The sequence below is a fragment of the Scleropages formosus genome, chromosome 8 (genome assembly GCF_900964775.1).
Source record: "Scleropages formosus chromosome 8, fSclFor1.1, whole genome shotgun sequence".
NCBI lineage: Eukaryota > Metazoa > Chordata > Actinopteri > Osteoglossiformes > Osteoglossidae > Scleropages > Scleropages formosus.
This window is the reverse complement of record NC_041813.1, coordinates 26,264,309-26,279,213: the sequence shown is the minus strand read 5'-3', so window position 1 is coordinate 26,279,213 and position 14,905 is coordinate 26,264,309. Positions and strand designations below refer to the sequence as shown.

Below are 14,905 nucleotides of genomic sequence, written 5' to 3'. Positions count from 1 at the left end.
TCCTCCAGTTTGCTGCATCAGAGTAATTCCTCCAAAACAGTGTCTTTCAGAAATTGGTCAAAGAGCACTCAGTTGGATTCCGCAAAGCTAACGCAGAGAAAGTAAATGGTTCACACATTTTTTTTTCCCCATCCTATCAGGAAATGCCAGCAGTTTTCTATTTCTGCCGTTGTCTGCCAAAAATAGCACCCTTGAATAAGAATATCCAAGATACAGCATGCTGTTAAGGTTTAAAAAAAAAGGCACAGTGCCACTAGAGGTGTATTCAGGCACTCTGGAGCTTCTGGAACAAGAAAACTCTCCTCTTCTTCCTCAGCAGGAGGAATACACAAGGTACGGGTGGCCACCCATACCTCCGTGAGTCATGACACCCCCGTAACTCCATCCCAATCACCCTGCCAGAATGTTGACGCATTTGCTCCACAGCTGAGAAAATTCCGCAGATAAATCAGGTCGCACGGCTGGGTCCTGAAGAGGTTCCTGGACCAAATGTACTGCCAGGGAGGAAGAGCGGAGTAATGGCTGCACAATAAATAATTAAACAGTTACAACACGGCAGTGACAGGCAGCTTGCAGAGTGTGCTACAAAATTTGCAGTAAACCCTACCTACATCATTGACATCTTAACCTTAGCTTTCCTGTCCCAAATCCTTGAAACAATCTTCAACAGGATGTCCAAGACAACACTGAATTTGCTTGCAAGTTTTATTCTAATAACTGCAAACCATAGTAATACAGTGTGTGGAATCTAGAGCTGTTTACAAGCCCTTGACCTCCTTGACTACTCTGTAATGTCTGGCTTCTGCAGCATAAGGCCAGAATTAAAAAAAACCTTTACAGGGACAAAATGAAACTGCCTGTTTAAAATACAGCGTACCACAATACTGTAAATGCAGTAAAGCAGGAGTTTAATCCACTTTAGGTAATGCCTCCTTTGCAGAAAATCTGCTGTCCTCGGCCAAGGAGCGTTAGAAAGTCTTCTCCGTCAGCATTCCATTTCACCATCTTTAATACCAACATACAGTATTTTCTTCATTTCTAATTGAACTTCTCTGTGTAGAGGTCAGGAAGTATTCATTGTGTTTGGATAGGAAATGAAGGCTATGGGGAATTGGGAATTTATTTCATTCTCTCTATAACCTCTCTCATGTTAGTCAAATAGGATTTTCTTTTTGGAGTAATGTAAGAGAGAAAAATGGGACAGCGTTGCCCAAGCAGCTTGCAAGACAATGAGGCATGTCCACAGAGAGGCTCATCAAAACCATTAAGGCAGCTTATGCTACGTGGTTAAAGAACTGTACACTGGGACTAAGCAGTCAGTAATCAGTCGGATTGGTCGTCTTACTATGGGTAGGTAGGGAAACGTCATTCTAAACCCGATAAGGACATGAAGGTCATCGACCTGAGCGTCAGCACACTTAATGGCAAAAATGGGGCACAGCTGTGAAGAAAAGGCCCGTAGACAGAAACACTTTTTCCCCCAGACACAGGATTATTTGGCATCTGCGTGTTGGTACATCTGGATGGGGAAGCCAATGAGAAATTTGACTGTGTCTGACAATTCTACCCGCTGGTCCACAAACAGAATATTCTGTCTGCATCCCGGTCTTGAGTCCAGTCAACGTGCTCCATGGGACAGCAGGTTTTGTCTTAAAAAAAGGGTTATAGCAGGAAGAACACACACTGCCATCTCCAAACAGAGACCTCTGTGGCAGTAAAAATCCCAAAACAGAGATTGAAGAGCTACAGAAGATGGTCCCAAGATGTGTCCTCAAGGAACCTTGACTAAAAATTAAATGTCACATGAAAGCAAGGGTTTCCTGGGCTGTGCACAGTGTGTACTGGAAATAAAAGGCATCTTATGTCTCCAAAAGCCATATCCAAACTTATTCTCTTTCTGTGCTTCCAAGACCGGATTTCCCGGTATTCTACAGCATTTTAGAACATAACAAGTTCTTAGAGATCCCAGAATGGGATCAGCTGAAATAACTGGGTCACAATATCCTTAAGTGTCCTTTTAGTGTTCTGTTAATTTCTTTGTACTCCATAATTACACAGTTTAAGCTCACTGGTGCTCACTGTTCCAAGCATACGGTAAACCCTCCATTAAAAAGTAAAACTTCATCTAAGCAAAACCGAAAACTAAGCTAAGCACAAAGTAAAACAACAAATAAAAGCAAACAGCCAAAAGCATCTATTTCAGAATAATCTACCCATACCAGAGAAAAGCAAGAAACAAGTCTGGCATGTTAATGTCATCTCCTATTCAGCTGTAAGCAAACAAGCTATTAATGCAAACGGCTACCAAATGCATTGCGGATGGAGTTGGCGCCGATGAACTCGAGCCACCGACTTCCCTCAAAATGCTGTGGTTGTGCGGGCAAACAATCTTACTTAGAGTGCCTAAAAACCGAGTGCCTGGAAAGTGACACGAGCATACTGGACTTTGGGGCACTACATTTTAAGAGGAGAATAGTAAATGCTGCCTCGGGCGAAGGTGCATTACTGGCAACACGATGGTTAAGGACTTGAAGAAAAATATTCAACGTTCCAGGAAGAGTGTTGTAGTTGTACTCTTGAGAATTTGTTTACCAGACTGCTTTAGTGTGCTCACTTGGGAATAATGCTGAAGTCATACCTACATATTATACAGCTTGTCTGGATAAAGGTGCCTGCTGGGCCACTGAATAATCAGAAGCTCGGCAATTCCTCAGTATTTTGGACAAAGGACGAGGATACACTCTATTCAGCTCCATACACACACACTGTCTGAAAACACTTGTCCCCAACAGGGTCACAGCAAACCAGAGCCTAACCTGGCAACAGAGGGCACAAGGCTGGAGGGGGAGAGGACACACCCAGGACGGGACACCAGTCTGTCGCAAGGCACCCCAAGCAGGACTCAAACCCCAGACCTGCCCAAGAGCAAGACTTGGCCAAACCCATTGCACCATCGCATCCCCGTAGGCTCTATAACTGTAGCTAAATGGTCCTGCATGCAGAAAAATTTTGAACAACCTCGTTCAAAATTATTCGATGTGTGAATACTGGCAGATGCCCATCGTTTACCGTGGAACTTCACGACAGCAGACACTGGAGTCTTTCACCGTCTCTCATTTGTTTCATTCGGCTCGGATAAGGAAGTCAGAAGCTGACACGCTGTGACAGGCTATGTCTTCCCGAACCCCCCAAGAGCCTTGTCTTTCCCAGTGACAGTGAGGTGCTGCGATCCTGAAAACAGAGCAGGTCATGATGGTGTTGATGTGATTGCCTCATTCTTTTCTTTCCTTCTCTTTCTGTTTGTCTCTAAATCTCATTCTGTCTTTTTCTCTCTCTCCATTTACGAAGCGCTGCTGGTTTTCGGAGCACGGGGGTCAGGCATCCTGGGGGCTGGAAGGCCAGCACCACTGATGTAACCCGCAAGCAATCAGTGGAGCAGAACTAACGCATCTCCAGTCGACCGCAGCCCCGGTCCCCTGTCTCATATATACTGAGGTGGGTGACTGGGGTGAACTGCTGTCCGTTCTGCCTCTGCTTCTAATTTGTTGTGTGAAGGCCTGAGTGTCAGAGTAACTCATTTTCTCTGCTGCACAAGGTGAACTACCACTGTAAAATTAAGTAAAACAGGCAAACCCTCGAGGACTGGATGGTGCTGCCCAAAATGCTGAAAGTTGCACCTGCAAGGGAGGGAAAGTTACCATGTACTAATCAATCACACATTCCTGTAAGTTATTTCCATGGTATAGACTTATTCCCTGAGCTGTTGTTGTCCTTTATCTGTATGGCTAAGGTACCCCGCTGTCAAGGTCCCACAGCACAGCCCACAAATTATACACTTGTCAATTCTTTACACACTGCCAATGATGCACAGTAATGCGTATTGATAGAGATAAGATCCAGTAAGCGTATTAACATAGTTACACTAAATATGCAAATATGTACATGCTACACAAATCAAGAATAGACAGACAGCTTAATTCTAGCGGGGGTCCACTAGGAGCTGTTGGTCATCGGACACCTATGCGAGCGCACGTAATAAAAATGGGATTGAGGCATCTGAAGGAATCTCACACAGAACTCCTCCATCAAAGGAACAACAACATCTGGGGAGTCTGAATTACCAATTCTGAGTGGCTCCCTTCAAAGAGGTGTTTTTCTCAGTGCTCAGAAAGGTCAGTTGTTATCGGTATTCAAGCCAGAACAACACGTTCATAATCCTCACCTGGCAGCCCTGTGGTCTACAACTTTACAAGATATTATTTATTTATCCATCAGATGCTTTTATCCAAGCCTCAAAATTTGCCATCCCCATTTAGGCAGTTGTATATCTTTCAGAAGCAAACAGGATACTAGAGCAAGTTCCCATTTCTTGTTGGGGGGCATGTGGGTGGAGGCTGGGGTCTTCTCGTTTAGGGATCCACGTGCTGGAGGTGATGGTGCGCAGGATCAAGCGATACCACTTGAACGTTTCGTTGTTATCCGACAGTTGTGCCACATTGCTACTATGATAAACACAATCCAACAGACCTTTGTATCCAAACCCTCACCACCAGGATGCCCCCACCTCTTTGCCCTTCATTCCTTAAAGGTCAGTCCACTCCCGACTTTTACTGATGTGATGCCGCCCAGTAACCAGAGCAAGTATGACAGAACACGGCATAGACAGTTAGTGAGAAAAGATTCTCTTAGGCAATTAAATGGAAGACAAAGGAGACATACGAGAATGACAAATGTTTTCGAAATGAAAGCGAAAATAATAATGCAGCGTGAAAATATAATACTCTATTTACACTATTATTCTACATTAGCATTAACATGAATAATGTGTGAAATTGGTGAAAAACATAGCATTGCCTTCTTAAACAGCATATTATTCGAGCATGTTCACTATTTATATATCCTTATGGCTTATGTAATAGGGTACAAGGAGATTATAATATGTTGCCAAAGCTTGTCATAAGCTGAGGACCACCCATACAGCCAGTTACAATCCACCACTCGAGGAACCTCAGTCATGGTCAGTAAGATGTAAGCTAAGTTCTGATGGCAGATCCCACCCTGTGCTTGGACTGACTTCAGTAGTGCTTTGGCCTCACTGGGGCCTCTGTCAAAGTGAGATGTAAAAGAACAGCTCACAGGGGTTACAGCAACACCTTCTCCAGTTTACACCGTAAGAGTCAACGTGTTCCAAACATACAGAAAAAAGGTCATTTCATCAGCATCTAGGGAAGGACTGAATTTCTAACTCAACATGTGCTGTTTTAAATAAAATGTCACAGAAAAATTCTAAAAGAAATGTACTTGATATAACACTACAGTGTGAGCAGAGAAACATTTTCTTTGACAACTATCTGCTAACAAAAGCCTCAGAAAGGCTGCGAGTGAGCCGCACGCATCTAACGCGCAGTGATTTCACTGGGGCAAGAAAGGCTGGGCTGCAGGATATGACAAGGGATTTTGCCATCTCAGTGCATTGTGAAGGGGGGGGTACGGCAGAGTACTGGGCTGAAAAAAAATCCTGGGTCTTGTCCATTGCTTTGAATCACGTTACCCTGGCAGACATGAAGGAAGCTCAGGGGATACACTCATTGCAGTTACCATACATTGTGATGAGCCTCTTTTCACATCTTCCCAGAGGACCCCCTCTATAAACAGGCAGGCCAGTGCTGCTCAGAAGGATAACAGTTCTTTGCTGGAGGAAGGGCCATGAAACTGACTGGAACTAACAGAATGTAGCTCAGTTACTCACTCTGATTCAAGCTATGAGAAAAATGGCACAATAAAGTCATGAACCTCATTCGCAATTTGCTGACTGTATGTGGATAGGTCACGGGTAAAATAACCCTATACAGTCACATTTACTCTGACAGAACAAAGATGGGTAAAAACATCGGATTTAAAATGTGCAAGCTTTCTGGATCATAAATTCTGTTCCTCAGAATTCTTCACCCTTCAAGCATGCAGGTGTAAGCAAAGTACAGGGAATGATCATTTACCTTTCCAGGCCCCTTGGTTCCAGTACTATTAGCACAAGGGGAGCAGCTGACATCCTCATGCAGGCGGTCAAGGAGCCAGAGAAGGAACTCCAGGGCATCATGTTGCGAGTTTCCCCGGAACTGAGAGCTATACTTCGATACAGTGGCCTGCAAAAAGAAAGTAAGGGTGACAGACACCAATGAGAACCAACACATCACATACCGGTGACGAGGAGAGCTGCCATAAACAAAGGTCAGCAGCTCATGTGTAACTCAGTTATAACTTGTTATCAACATGTAGGAAGTTCAGATCCCACAGAAATTCTTTTTTTTTTTTTATTTTATTCCTCTTCATTTCTGTATGAGCATTTTTCCATCAGGATCAATGACCCCCAGCAGAGAAAAACAGCATACATACATGAGACAGTGCAAGAGCATACAGATCAGATCCTCTGGCACAGTAATATTTCATCTGAGGACTGATGATCCACTGGAATTTCTACTTGTTAGAAAGCACACATTGACAAGGATCTCCTTTTGAAATTCTCCGGCATACCGATTATGCTTTCTTTGAAGTTATCAATCCGCTGGTTCGAAATGCTGAATTCTGCTTCCCATTCATTACTAATTCACTCCCGCTAATTATGCGCCGGGCACAGAGAGTGAGAGCAAAAGTTCACCGTGATAATTCCTATTGTACACGCACATTGCGACAGCAGAGCGCTTCCAACAGTGATGTAGGTCTGACCTTGAATTGCACCTTCAGGCCACCACTGGGCACCACAGCTGTCACAAGATCTACGGTTTATATCAACAGCATACTTCTGCATTTAATGTCCTGTACCCTCAACCGAACATCAGTACAGCTGAAACAGCAATAGCTTAACTCTCTTCGCTCCGGTACTGTTCCGAGACCTTGAAGGCTGAGGCTCGTGAGATTAGATGGGTTCCTGGTCAGCGTGTATCATCTTTCGCCATTGCCTTCACACAGAAGACCACGTGATATATCGCATGCAGCGAACTGGCAGGCACCCGGAGTTTTTAGCAGATTGTCATTCAAATCACTTTTTTTTTTTTTTTTTAAGTTGGGAACAAAAGATAATTTCTCACACCAGACTTGTTTACATCCGAAAGAAAACCGATACAAGGCACACAGGCAACCTCTGAAGTTGTGCTTTACTTTTGTTTTTCTATCTCAGTCTTGGTCATTGCAGTGAGTAGTCCCAAACCTACAGGATCACAGGACTAGATGTCTTTTTTTTTAATGGCATGCTTAGCTAGTTTTTAAATCGAAAAACAACCAGCACATGCCAGCTGAACAACTTTTGCCATTCTCTTGGTGATGCACCCGACAGCAGAATGACAGCCTCCTTGCGCCTAAAAACCGTGCACCTTTTATTCTCGTCTCATTACCTGCTGTTAATGTTGATACAAGGCCTGGAGCCATAGAAATAAATGCACCATGGCATGATTATGAAGGATGACGACACTCTCATGCACACCAATAAACCCACACAGTGTGTTAAAAGGCCTCTTGGATTCCATTATCACAGGCTGAACAAGATGAGCGGACAGGCCGTCTTTAAAAAGGGATCACTGAACCGTAGTCAGAGCGCTGGCGAAGTCACACCGGCCAGGCTCTTGTGGGACAGTTCTGAATGCTGCTATACTGCACCGCCTTCCCAGTTACTGCACAGCAGGGTACCCTGGCACCATGGCAGACGGAAGAAAGGACAAGAAGCATCATTCAAAGGATATTCTTTTTTGTTTCTAACAACAGAGGACACTTCAGAATTCATCAAGCTGAACGAGGAATGAAAATGCTTACCTACAGAACACCTTGGGCAACCAAACCTCTCAGCTTACATCCTACTGTGCTCATTTTGGCAATTTGGTCTAAATACTGATATTCAGAGTCAATAATTTAGGCCAAGATGGTATTTATCCAAAAAGAATGAATAGGATATTGTAGTCAGCTAATGAGGTCAGCAAAAGCTGTTTTGATAACAGGTTGAAGTACGTTGTGTGAAAAGGAGCATTTAACCTTAACGGCTTCAGTCAAAACACAGAGCTGTAAATTTTGTGTAAAATTACATGCTACATGAATTCTTTAGGACTCAAACCTCTGCTTATACATATTGTCATACGTATGTTTTCACTATCAAACGATCATTTCTTACAGGAAATGACGAGGCAAACACCACAACACAGGAGTTGATGCTGTCAGAAAAATGTCAAGTGTCATTTAAATTAAATCTTGGGACAATTTTTGTTACTAAATCTACATGTCTAACAGTGATCTATGAGTTATCTACCTATGGCTTCTTTCCTGTCAACCATAACATCCTAGAGCAGTAAGATACATCACATATGTGTTCTACATCTATGCAATTGTTCAGAAGCAAAAAAGTGAGTCAAAACAAAGTGAAGGGCCATTAAGACAGCTGGAGAGACACCGGAGTGGACCCTGAAAAAACAGCAGATCTCAAATAATCGATGCAACCTGGACTCTACAGCAAACCGTTGATGCACAGCTTTCTAAGAACTTCAGATGTGAAGAATGAGTTTGATTACTGCAATTTTACTGGAGAGAGGTATTTTCAGACAACCACTAGCAACTGGTCAGAAAAATAAAGATCAGTTTTACAGCTGAGCTTAAAAAGAGCACATATCCTTTCTTTACTGAATCAATGACTCTGAATTTTGTCTCCTATTCTTTTCCACAGTAAAAGCGTTGCAATTTGCGAGACACGGCACAGGAAGAGTTAACGTCAAACCTTTCAGTCCAAAGATAAATACGGCCATGTTCAAATCCGGCAGTCGCTGATGATGATGATCTTGGAAAAATAGGTTAGCATGTCCTGAGATGTTTTCAAACTGTGTTATTTGAGCAAACTCAGGCCTTGCTTTACTTTACACTGTTTACTGTCCAGACTTCACTTTCATTGCTGCCCTATGTGTGTTTTTCACTGCTGGTCACAGCAGCACCACTGACTAATGAGGTTCCATGCAGCGTTGCTGCACATGACACAGCTTCTACTTGTGATTGTGCAACTGTTTTTAAAGCCCAGCATGAAATGGGCTGATTTTACCTCCCGCTGGTCTCCATCTCCCACTTTGTTTTGTCTAACAGCCAATTTCATACACATTTTAGACAGCTCAATCAGTGTGGCCTAACTGAAGGAATGACCTTGATACTTCAGTAAGAACTGAGAGGCTCAAATCTTCATGTGGTTTATTATTTGTCATCTTCACCAGTGTTGCTGTCTGGGTCAGCATACAACGCCAGCATTGAAAAAACTGCAATTCGCACAATTGTGACATTGTGTTTGCACAATCTCAATAGTTAGGAAACATTTTATTTTGTCAAGAGGGTACTGTAACAATCAATTCTGAGAATGCAGAGAAGTAATTTGTCTTTATCAGGTAGATATTTTACTGTTTTCAGCTGATAGCAGGTTAGCTAATAAACAGTTGATTTTGCTCCTGTTTGCAACTCAACCAAAAATAACATGCTACTGTTATTCACCTTTGTCCAAGGCGACTTACGGTTTTATATAAGCCACCTTTTCATGATTTACTCATTTATTCAGCAGGCTAGTCTTACTGTATTCCACATGTCTTAATTTAGCTGATGCTTTTCTCCAAAGTGACTTACGATGTTAAGCTACCTACAATTATTTACTCACTGTTGCAATTTTAAGTAGGTACCACACTCAAAGGTACTACAGTTGGAGGTGGAATTAACCTTGAACCTTTGGGTCCAAAGGCCACATTTCTAACCACTATGCCATCAACTGCCCCTTCTACCTTAGTTAGGGTAGTGGGATTTGAACCGTGAGCTTTACATTACAGGTCAGCAATTCTAACCACTAGGATACAAGCTGAATGATGAAGCATATGAAAATTTAATTAAAAATTAAATGACATTAGCCCCACTGCACCCCTCCACTGCCTCATCATCCTTGGTCCATGTTCCACACTCCATTAGCTCAGTCACTGGTGCTCTGGGATGAGGTTATGTCAGGCAAAGCTTCTAATTCTTCCACCTAGAGTCTTGAGGAACATTATGATTTCAGGTAATGTTTATGAAGAATTATGAAGAGCTGTACAGGAATCTTTCAGGGTGGTGCCAAATCGTAGGCAGCAGCGGCGGGTACCTCGGGACCGTAGCTAACTTTAGGCTGAGCAAGAGCAGCTCAACACCACTAAATCCAGTCCAGTCCACTTGAAGCTGGGCACCAGGTGGCGTAGTGGTTAGAGCCATGCCTTGTAATAATCGGGAAGGTACCGGGTTCGAGTGCCGCTCGTGTGAAAAAGACCTTCAAACTGCTCAAGCAAAGAAAACCCAAGGTGTGAAAGAAAGGGGCAAACCAACATAAGTATCTTGGTACACCAACTTAAGTTAACGCTGTAACTGCTAAATCACGAGTAATACAAAAAAAAAAAAAAAAAGGATCGACTTAGTAGTGCGCGCTAATATCCTCAGGGTTGCCCGACCGCACGGCGGGAAACCACCGAAGTTAGAGACGCGCGCTCACGCGGCCGGGCGCGAACCGAGTGAGAGTGTCGCCGCGCGCCGCCGCGGCGGCGGAGCGGAGCCGACCCAACCCGACCCACCTTGAAGTCCACGGACAGCTGCGGTGTGTATTCCAGCGTCCAGAGCGCTCGTATGAGAGCCGCCAGCTGCTCGGTCACCTCGCCCCTCACACACTGCGAGTCCTCGCTCTTCACGAGCCCGTTGACGCCCTGCTGCTGCTGCTGTTGCGGTCGGAGGCGCGCTTTGTAGCGCTCCAAGCCCAGGTACTCGGCCAGCAGGTCCGTGTTGCTGAGGCACTGAACCACGGCGTTCATGAAGCACGTGTTGCCGTGGTTCTTCAGCCCCAGCACCCCCGGTGTCTGGTCTCCTTGACCCCAGGACAGCCTCCTCCGGACAGAGCCTCCTCCTGGCTGCGCGCTCATCGTCGCGCTGCTCCTGAGGCTGAGCTCCTGCTCCCCACCGACTGCCATCATGTCCTCCTTAAAGTTCGCCGAGTTGGCGGGCTCTCGGAACCCCCCCTCGTCGTCCTCCGCAGCTGGCCGCTCCGCGTCCCCCAGGCGAGCCAAACTTCTCCAGAACCTGTCGATGAACCCCCCGACGGAGGAGCGCAGCGGCTTCCCCCGGCCGGGCTTGCCGGCTTTCTGCCTCTTCTCCTTGCGCTTCGACGCTTTCTGCTTGCTTTTCGCTGCGTTGGAATTATCCATGGCTCCTGCGTGAAGCAAGCGGATATGGGAGACACAAGGTGCGCTCGCGCCCGCCCGCTGTCGTGCGCCGCTTGTCTCGAGCCGCGAACCCGCGCACACGCCGCTGCAGGGCGCGCGGAGGACGCCCGCTCACACCGGGCTGGTGCGCCCCAGACGCTCCCGTAATCACCGTCTGCGCATGCCTGTCGCCTCGGCTTTTTAAAATGATGGGTTTGTTAAGTGGTCTCATAGCGGAGGTGCATTATTACCCTGTTCGACTGTCCGCGCCGTTGCTTCGCATCCCTCCGTCCGCGGCCGGTTCCCCCTGCTGGTTCTGCGCGACAGTATCCCGCCCCCCAAGTCGGCGACGCTCTAAAAACATGCTGCTGCATATTTATAAATGAATATATTAATTAAAAAAAGTCATTGTAACAGCAGAGGGTTGTCGTTCTTTAAAGTCAGATGTACAGTACGGTGAGCATATTACCTCACTCAGAGTGTTATCTGTTACACTGGGACTCACTGACTGGGCATTTGAAATGCTTGTGACAGGACTCGTATTACATGAAGAGACACATATAAACCTAATACAAATGATGAGCTTTAACACTACGACATATACACAACTAAACTTACGTTAGAAAGGGGTTACATGCGCTTGTCCTAATAATGGAGGAGTGCGGTGCGTCACGGGCTGTCTGTGTGCAAACACTACTGGAAACCGCGAAGTTCTGCTGTAAGAACCGCCTACGGTTCTTCAGTACAAGAACTTAATGACACGATGGGCACAATAACTCGTTTATTCATTGTGGAAATTCTGAGCGTGTCATGCAACGCTTTCTTAGGAAATGAAAACGAAGTACCCGGCTCTCGTTTTAAGTAACATAGCGATAATACGTTGACCGCGCGCACACAGCTCGAGCTCGACCTTCTAGAAGAACCGCGCAGTTTCCCGTCTCGCGCCGCGGTGTCAGCGACTGACGTGTCCCTGAAAGCCAAACAATTTATACCAAGTCACTTATTTCATGTTCCCCCACAGCTGTGCACGTATTAGAGAGACTGCTTTACCGTCTGACGGTACATAACGTGAAAAATATCAACCTTTTTATTTCGTCATGATCATGGGTGTGCAACATTTCTGCTCTTTGCGGGAAGCCCAAGTTGGAGATTTGGGGCATGTTTTTGGATATTTCAGCTTAATTCACGAGTGCAAGGTGCAGAGGCAAAGAAATGGTTTTGGAAAAGTGCATCATTTGTAGCAGTGGCGAAATACTGCAAGTCGTCTCACTTGCTAACAGGATTCTCCCCCCCTCTCCAGTTCTCCAGCTTTCATGTGTCACCCTTAACAGATAAAGACATGAGCACACAGAAGAAATTAATTCAGCTTTCCAACATTCCTCAGAGAAACAGGCTGCGTCAACACAAACTATGATGATGATGCTTTCTTTCCCCAGAAAGACTATAAAAACACAAATTATGTCACAAAAAAAATGATCCTTGTTTTCATCCAGACTTTTAGAAACCAACTTTAGAACAAATAAAGTGCTGTAATCTCAGATGAATTCCAGGGAGCCAAATGATGTTGTTGTCTCCTGGCAGGAGGAGCAGAACCTAAATTGCTCCAGTTAATGTGCAGCTGTAAAATGCCTAAAAGCACTGTACTGTATGCCTTTGTGCAGAGCATAGGCTGGGAAGATAAATAATGTAATAATAGCTAAAGGCTGAAGAGAACATTTACGGTGTTTCTTCATGGTCACTGCAGTGTTATGAGAGTGAGGCAAGACCACCTACTGTTCCTGAGCTTTGGTTCAGGGCTTTATTTCATTAATTGTTACTGAGGCTTAAAACAACTACAGTGTATAAGATTGGACTGACACTGACACCGAAGCGTTTCAATACAAAGAGTAAACCTAATTGCGACCTTAATTCCATGCCAGATGGTGTGCGAGGATGCCACTGATAACCAGGTTTGTTTCTGAGACACTGAACCTAAAATCAAGTTGAATCCCTGTCTTTCTTCCCTGCATAACTTCAAACGTGTGTGCCATTGTGGTCTTGTGTCTCAAAACGTTACTCACCTCTTTATACGTTGTATAAGTATTGCATAAGTCATAGTTATGATTTCGGGCAACTGGAGTTTCCCTCACGGCAGCACTGCAGTTTAGTTTGTGTGCGACTTAACTTGTAAGTCAAGTAATTCAAGTACGTTAAGTATTTTCTGATGTGTTCGGATTCAGTAAAACTTCAGAATTCCATCTCTGAGCTCAGCAAAGACCATTTAATAACAATTAAACAATCATTGGAATTACCTTATCGAAACAGAGAGAACAATTAGAAAAAAACAAGGGTGCCAGTAACTCCATGTGAAATTGGTTCCATACATGCTTGTTGCCGCACAGATGGTGCCCCTGATGCGGATGGCACTTTCATTTGTCATGTTACCCTTGAGGTCACCCCACACTTTCAACAACATGTCATTGCTACCTGCTTGGAGATGAACTATTTGTCTATTAAGTTGTCATTGGGCAACAGGTGGGGTAGCGATTATGGAACGTGTTTTATGAAGAAACGCTTCTATTGTGTATTACAAAGTGAATAAAATCTACTTTATGTGTCGGATTTCACTGGAAATACACTTAATGCACCTTTTTATCTTTACATTATTATGTAGCTGTACATGTGCATTGAAAAGAAAAAAGCTTCCAGAAAGGATTCCATTTATCTGTGGATTTAAAACCTCAGTTTGGGTCTCCTAATGAGTGTCCTTTATGTGCAAACAGGGAGTGCCACTGGCTATCAAATGGCAATAAAACCATGCTTGCGAGAACTTATCATCTCTAGAGTTAGCAGCTCTCTACTTTCAGCTTTTGTCTGCAACTGCAATTGGTTTTTTTTAAAGCTATTTATAGTTGTACCGAATCATTGTGTTCTCATTTTCAACTGAAGGCCCTGTTTCCTGAGTTAAAACATTAATTGCCAAGAAATGAATATCTGTTTTTTTTTCATACTGCAGCATATTTAGTTTGAGATACAGATACCATAATTAGACATGTGTAATATAAAACATTATAATAAGTTTTATTATAAATCAAGTCATAACAGGAATATCTCTGTCCATTTGTGTTCTTCTCTATTTTATCAAGGCATCTCTTCAGTGATCCTAGAGACACTGAGTGCACTAGGAGGAAAATCAAGCAGTGTTAACTACAGTATGTCACCTTTCCGTCTTTGCTGTTGGGGGAAAATATTGAACTTCCTGGAGTGGCGGTAGATTGTGCTGAAGGATGGGTAAAACATGACCGCTATGAAGGGTGAACCATCAGACTCCCCCACATGCTGAATAAACAAATGAACACACAGGCAGTCTAATGTGTACACAGTAAAGCCTCATACATGTTATATGCAAAAGTGTCATTTAAACAAGATTCCTTTTATTACCATTAAAATAAGTAGATCCTTTCAACTAGATGATGATACTCTCTGCACCGGTTCCCTTTCAAATATGGTGTGTGCATTCCAGGAAATATTTATTTCCAATGTATTTTTGTGTTAACCAAACCAGTCGCTTAACACGTACTTTTCACCTAATTTATGTTGCTTGAAATTTTGCACCTTTAAACAACTGGGTTTTCACTGTAGTCCCATTTAAGCAAACTACCTTCTATAAGGGTAGAACAGTATTTCCTCTTCTTTGCCATTGTCGAGTA

The 14,905-nt window shown here is 44.0% G+C and overlaps 1 protein-coding gene across 2 annotated transcripts in view; it reads right to left on the bottom strand.

The window, feature by feature from the left end:
* LOC108937167 (ubiquitin carboxyl-terminal hydrolase 43-like) overlaps positions 1–11,492 on the bottom strand; it is a 34,522-nt gene extending 23,030 nt beyond the window's left edge. For both annotated transcript variants that reach the window (XM_018756951.2, XM_018756952.2), the window contains exons 1-2: positions 10,596–11,492; positions 5,997–6,143 (exon numbers count right to left, since the gene is read on the bottom strand). In XM_018756951.2, the coding sequence (XP_018612467.1) occupies positions 5,997–6,143; positions 10,596–11,219 (771 nt within the window). In that variant the 5' untranslated portion in view covers positions 11,220–11,492. The remainder of the gene's footprint in view (positions 1–5,996; positions 6,144–10,595) is intronic.
* Positions 11,493–14,905: the final 3,413 nt, after the last annotated feature.